Source organism: Limanda limanda, chromosome 21, assembly GCF_963576545.1.
Source record: "Limanda limanda chromosome 21, fLimLim1.1, whole genome shotgun sequence".
NCBI lineage: Eukaryota > Metazoa > Chordata > Actinopteri > Pleuronectiformes > Pleuronectidae > Limanda > Limanda limanda.
Window position 1 is genome coordinate 20,447,370 of NC_083656.1, and position 6,455 is coordinate 20,453,824.

The 6,455-nt window shown below is 44.8% G+C and overlaps 1 protein-coding gene across 1 annotated transcript; it reads left to right on the top strand.

The window, feature by feature from the left end:
• Window positions 1–409: 409 nt before the first annotated feature.
• On the top strand, window positions 410–2,871 carry egr2b (early growth response 2b). The gene is made up of 2 exons (XM_061095101.1): window positions 410–751; window positions 1,015–2,871. The coding sequence occupies exons 1-2, from the start codon at window positions 589–591 to the stop codon at window positions 2,178–2,180; spliced, it is 1,329 nt and encodes a 442-aa protein (XP_060951084.1). The 5' UTR covers window positions 410–588; the 3' UTR covers window positions 2,181–2,871.
• The last annotated feature ends 3,584 nt before the right edge of the window (window positions 2,872–6,455 follow it).

The following is a 6,455-nucleotide window of genomic DNA, read 5'->3' on the forward strand; positions in this document are numbered from 1 at the left end:
CGCGCGGCCGGAATTCCTCTTTTGACACCAGATAGAAGAGAGAAGAAGTAAAACATGCGGGGACGCGCATTTCTTCGTGCTGAGAGTTGTTGGAGCAGAGTTGTGTGTTCACTGGGGCCCGTGCTGCTGCTGTGGGGGGGTTCACTGTCTGCTGCCATTCAGCTTCCAGTGGAAAAGTCGCTTTATCTCGCGGAGCTGCGGCTTCTCCACTGACAAGCGATTCCCTTCGAAATCGTCACGGAGCATCCCAGCCTATCAGCATCCGCAGCGCCTCTCCCCCCCCTCTCCACCTCCCCAGCACCCCTCCCACTCCATATTTGGACAATGACGTAGAGTGGAGGGGAGGACTGGAAAGGTTCCCCATATATACATATTAGCTGCGGGGCCCGCGGTCCCAGCGAGAGTGACTTTTAGCCGCTGTGAAGTTTATGAGCAGAGCGCATTAAGCGCAGCGGACGCACGGAGCTCATCCTCTCACGGTGTCACACAGAGACATGCAGCGGTGACCCGCGCAAGACTGGCTAACTCGCACACGCTTTGAAGAAACAGACCAGAGAAGACAAGAGACGCGCGTTCTTCATCCTCACAATGACGGCTAAAACTCTGGAGAAGGTGCAGATGAATCTCGGGGGCTTCGTGCATCCCCTGGCCGAGAGCGTGTACTCGGTGGATGACATCTCCAGCCTGCCGACCTCCGTGGCAATCTTCCCCAATGCAGACATAGGGGCGCATTACGACCAGATGACAGCAGGTAAGATCTGCGAACTGACTCAAAATCCATTTACAGACATCTGTGGTAAAGAATAAAAGCCGTGTTCCTCCGCCTGTCATAGTAGAAGTGTAGCTTTACGTGTTTCAGATGTTAATTGAATGACATGATAAGAACAGAGTCCGTGCGTAATGGAACAGAGACCAGCTTCCTCTCACTTCGAGCCTCCTCGCAAAAAGTTGAATTATCCTGTTTGTGTTTGCGTTGCCTCACTAATGATCTGTTTTTCTTTTTTCCCTCTACAGACGGTTTGATGAGCGCGGACATGACTGGAGACAAGCGCTCTCTGGACCTCTCCTCCTACTCCGGCGGCTTCTCTCAGCCCCCGTCCCACCGCAACCAGACCTTCACCTATATGGGGAAGTTTTCCATCGACTCCCAGTATCCAAGTAACTGGAACCCCGAGGGAGTGATCAATATCGTCTCGGGCATCTTCAACGTGGCTCAGCCACCGCCTCATCCTCCTCCCTCCTCTTCAGCATCCTCCTCCCCGGCTTCTTCTGGCTCTCCCAGTCATTTCTCCGGCGCAAATTTGAGTTGCACCATGGCGGGTCCGAGCCAGGCAGAGATGGAGCATCACCACCACCTTTATTCCCCACCGCCTCCTTACTCCTCCGGCTGCGGGGAGATGTACCAGGACCCCTCCGCCTTTCTGTCCACTTCCACCTGTCCTATCGCGTCCTACCCGCCACCCTCCTACTCTTCTCCTAAGCAGCACATCGGCTCAGACGCGCAGGGGCTTTTCCCCATCATTCCCGACTACTCGGGCTTCTTCCAGCCAGCTTGCCAGCGGGACATGCACACGGCAGGTATCCAAGATCGGAAACCGTTCGGCCCATGCCCACTCGATTCATTTCGCGTCCCTCCACCCCTGACCCCGCTGAACACTATCAGGAACTTTAAGCTGGGCGGTCCGGGTGGTGGCTCCGATGGAGGGCCGCTTCCAAGGCTCCCATCTGCCTACAGCCCACAGAACTTGCCCCTGAGGCCGATCCTGCGGCCCAGAAAGTACCCGAACAGACCCAGCAAGACACCGATCCACGAACGGCCGTACCCCTGTCCTGCGGAGGGCTGCGACCGCCGGTTCTCTCGCTCTGACGAACTGACCAGACACATTCGCATCCACACTGGACACAAGCCGTTCCAGTGTCGGATATGTATGCGCAACTTCAGCCGCAGCGACCACCTCACCACGCACATCCGCACGCACACGGGAGAGAAGCCGTTTGCCTGCGACTTCTGTGGCCGGAAATTTGCCCGGAGCGACGAGAGGAAGAGACACACTAAAATCCACCTGAGGCAGAAGGAGAGGAAGTCTTCCACCGTCTCTTCCTCCTCCTCATCGTCCGGCAACTCCGGACTGGAGCGGCCGTCAGGCGCGATCAGCACCACCAACGGGATCTGTCCATAGTTAGTCAACTTTGCTGTCACCTTGGCCGCGTGGCGCACACTAACCATCGAATAATGATTCCGAAACTGTTGTGAACTAAACATAGCAGCCGAAACCGCAGGATGGGAAAGAACACGAACTTATGTGCAGCCGTGCGCAATTACGCACAGTATGCACCCATTCCTGCTCCAGAAGTGACAGAGACTGACACGAATGCACTTTGCCTGCACAGTCTACTGAACATACAAGTAAATATAGCCATTATTTCAGAAGAATATAGAAGTGCAGTTGTAATAAAGAGGATTTTTAATATACTGCCACACTTACTGAGCGCGCAAGACGCAGCGCGCTTAAATGTGAAATAACCGCAATAATGTTTTAAATGAAGGAGAAAGTTTTAAGTTATTAAGTTGACAAAGTGTTGATTCTAACATTGTTGATGATGACTATATTTCCTCTTTAGTGCCTTGCTGCGTGTCTTTTTTGTACGTTGATTCAAGGACGCTCCTAACTCATTGTGAATTGGTCTTTAATATGTACAGTGGAGACTTTCTATTTTTCTACACGTTTGGTGTATCTCCAAGTGTTGAGTCGTTGTGGTTCACGTGTAAAACCATGTTGGAATGTAAATATGTTGAACTAATACCGACTTGACATGTTTGTTGTGTTGTGTGATTTGAGACTTATTAAATGTGTGAGGATGTTAAACACAGCCGCTGTCAGTTTGGTCTGTCTCTCAGAAATAACGCACAGCACTGTGTCAACCGTGGTGCGTTCACGGAAAGTGGACAATAAAAATATTTTATCTGAATATATGCTCAACAAAAAATTTGTGTCAATATGTTGATGTTGGAAAATGTATTGGGTAAATTCCACGTTGCGTCACACATGGCCCAAATGACTCAGAATTTTCTCCCACTCACTTTTTACTCTGTTTCCTCGGGTTAGAGGCGATGATTTACTTTCCAAATAGTGGTTTTCGAGCTTTGCAGCAACAATGAACAATTATTGAAGTAAAGGCGAAATAAACAACTTGTACAGAATGTCCTGCTCAACTAATCGTCATAGGGTACATTCTAATATAGGTCGTGGGGTAAAAAAAAATATATATATATGGCACTCTGAAACAGAACAAAGATAAACCACAATATTCAAGGGTGACTTTACAAACAGTCGGCTAAATAGTAAATAAATCTAATGCAGCCCCGCCCTCCACAATTAAAAAAAAATTTGTATTCAATACTTGAGCAAATATGTGAACATGTATGCTGCCTTGTGCATGTATAAAACTGTGGCAGAGAAATACTGGATCCTATTGATAGCCTATACATTTGTATTCGCTTTTATTTACTTTGCTATTCATTTAACTACACTCTAAAATAATGGCAGCCTAAAAAAGAGACAATTGTAGAATAAAAACTTGTTTAAACCCACAAACTCCAGAGCGTCTGACAGAGGACATGACTTCTGTGACTCAGTGGTGATTGCGATAGGAAATGACTCAACTTCAATTCCATAAATAGTACAGAGATCATAAATATCTAGGTTATTGAGTGAATTATTATTCTTTGAACTTGCTATTTCGGAAAAACTTTTTGTTTTCCCAGATTTCTAAAACTCAAGTCAAGGAAATCAAATATTTGTTTATATGTTTTGACCTGACAGTGACAGAGTCTGAGCTTCAATAATATTTTTATACCTTCGCCAAAGTTTTTTATCACAGAAGTTCACACAGAGTTCCTGTGAAGTGTGGGGCCGTGTATAAACAGGTGTGCGCCTTTCTAAACCATGTCAGTTTGTAAACTCCTGTCAGGTTGAGGGCTCATATCGAGGGTGATTCAAACCAGCAGGAAGCACATGAACAGTTTTGAGCTACAGCAAAGGCTCTGGAAACATTTTTTTTTTTTTTTTTAGTTGAGAGATATTAGTATTGGATTTTTAATAAATTGGCAAAACAATTGTGTATAATGATGGGCAAGAATGTTAACTTTATTCATTTAAAATTCAACTCGGCAACACAATATAATATGAAAACTTTTGGGCTCTAACAGTTTCTGATACTGTGTATGTCAGCATTTCAAATGCATTCCAGAACTATACGCTTTGTTACTATAGGCCTTTGAATTGTGAAGTAATTTAATGTGTTCTGGTTGCTGATATGGTGATATTCTATTTTTTTTCATGTTCATAGCTTTGTCATTGTCTACTGCCATCACCCCAATCCATAATCTATATCCTCCTTTAATATCAAAGTGAAGCTCTTTGAGGCAGGTCAGATAAACTCTAGTGACAGTGGTTAACATAGCACCGGGGGCTCCAGATTATTGTGCTGCTGTGAAGGAGATATTTAATGTGGTCAGTCAGCACCTGATCCTAAAACTAAACATCCCAGGATAAACAGTAGGGGACCACTAACAACCATAGTCAGTGTATTATGGTTGTGTGAACTCATTCCTGGATTTCATGTTGATGTCAAAGTGTGTGTTACATAAATACAGTGTGTATTCAGAACGAATATCAGCATGAAATTTATCAAGAAACGGCTCTGTATTATCTGTACCAGCAACATCACGACCAGTTGTTTTTTCATTTGTTTTATTTAATTGATTGTTGTCTGATACACACTCACACTCCTAAAAAATAACTTCATGTTGAAGCCAGTGCTGGAACACCTTGCAGGCACAGAGAGAGGGCTGTTAAAGAGACGGTGCAGAGCCGTCCACTGGTCCCCGATGTGGTGGTCCAATGGACTCTCAATGGCCAGGGCCACTTTGTCACAAGCTGTGGGTCGAATAGAACAATTCTGATTTTGAGTTTCATGCCCTGTCTGTGACCAAAATGTAGCATTGTGACAACTTCTTGTGTTGTTCAGTGATTTAGTTCTGTATATTAAGTCGTTCTGGATTTGTTGGAAGCGGAAGTTTTTCGATTTTTTCAGAAGCAGCCTGAAAATGTCCTTTCTCTGCACTTGACACAGATTAGACTGATTTCAATCTTTTTGTTTGATTCTGGAGAATACTGAACACAAAGACTTTTCCCAGTGTCCCACGTCTGCTTCTGAGATGCTGTGGTGAGGCCTGGGCTAATCTATAACGTCTTTATTCTTCCATCAAACTGCACCACAATTATTCCCCTCACTGATAAACTGGCCTGATAGACTTCACACTGGAAATTGAGGATAATTGCACATCCACTGACTGGACTGACAGCATCACTATAACTGCTCTGTCTAGTGACAATATCCCTATACAGTCAATATCAGTGTGTAGTCGGCGAAGTTGCAACAGTGGCGGATCTAGGATTTCGTGACCAGGGGCTGTAAAGGGGCCACAATTTACACAGTGTGGCCAATTATATTTCCAACATATGCACAATTCCTGATAAAGTAAGGTGCTCATTTAAGTCATTACTTGTTAGCTCTATAGTTTGAAGCAAAGCTTCATATCATTGAGTATGTTTTGAAAATTGTTCCTTGCTCAAACCCATTGTGCACATTAAAAATGTTCAGAAAATAGATATGATCATATTTATGTAAGCCTACTGACAGGACAGGGGTGGATCAATCAGATTTCCGCTCAGGCCAATGCCCCCCCTGGCTCCGTCTCTGGATCCATCCCCAAGGTGCAGACATGAATATTATCACTATATTGAATTGTACACAGGGAAATCTACATAAATAAATGACAAAACCTGCATGTTGGACTTAAAAATTAAACTTTTTTTTACTGTTAACTGACTATATTGTCGCCTTCTGTCACCATTGCCTTTTTGAAAAAACAGTTTGTCACTGATGCACAAGAATCCTGGGAGAGGTTGACCCAGTTAGGCCTAGCCAGCGTAGCCTCTGTTGCTTGGAGGTGGAAGGACACATTTGTCGACCGAATTCAAAAGAGCCTTCAAATTGGCAAAATCGTCTTGTTGTGACGGATGCAGCCCCTGAAATCAGACACAGCTCAGGATTCAAACTAGGAATATTCTGAGGCGACAGCTCTAACCACCACACCATCATGCCAACGTGCCGTCCAACATAATGTGACTCTGAAATGGTGAAAAATAATTAAAGCACTGGTATTGATTTAAATTGTAATATTAAATTGTTATTCAAAAATGTATAAAATCTCAGATTATCCATTTACGGAAACACAATAGGGTCACAGACACTTGCAAAATGATTGCGTGGTTGCTCTGTGTTTTTTGTTCCTAGAGGGTGGGTTGACTGAATCCATCCCTGCAGGGTTAAATGAAAGAAAAAGCGGCTTCAGTGGGTAAATAGTTTCAAAAGAAAATCAGCCACAA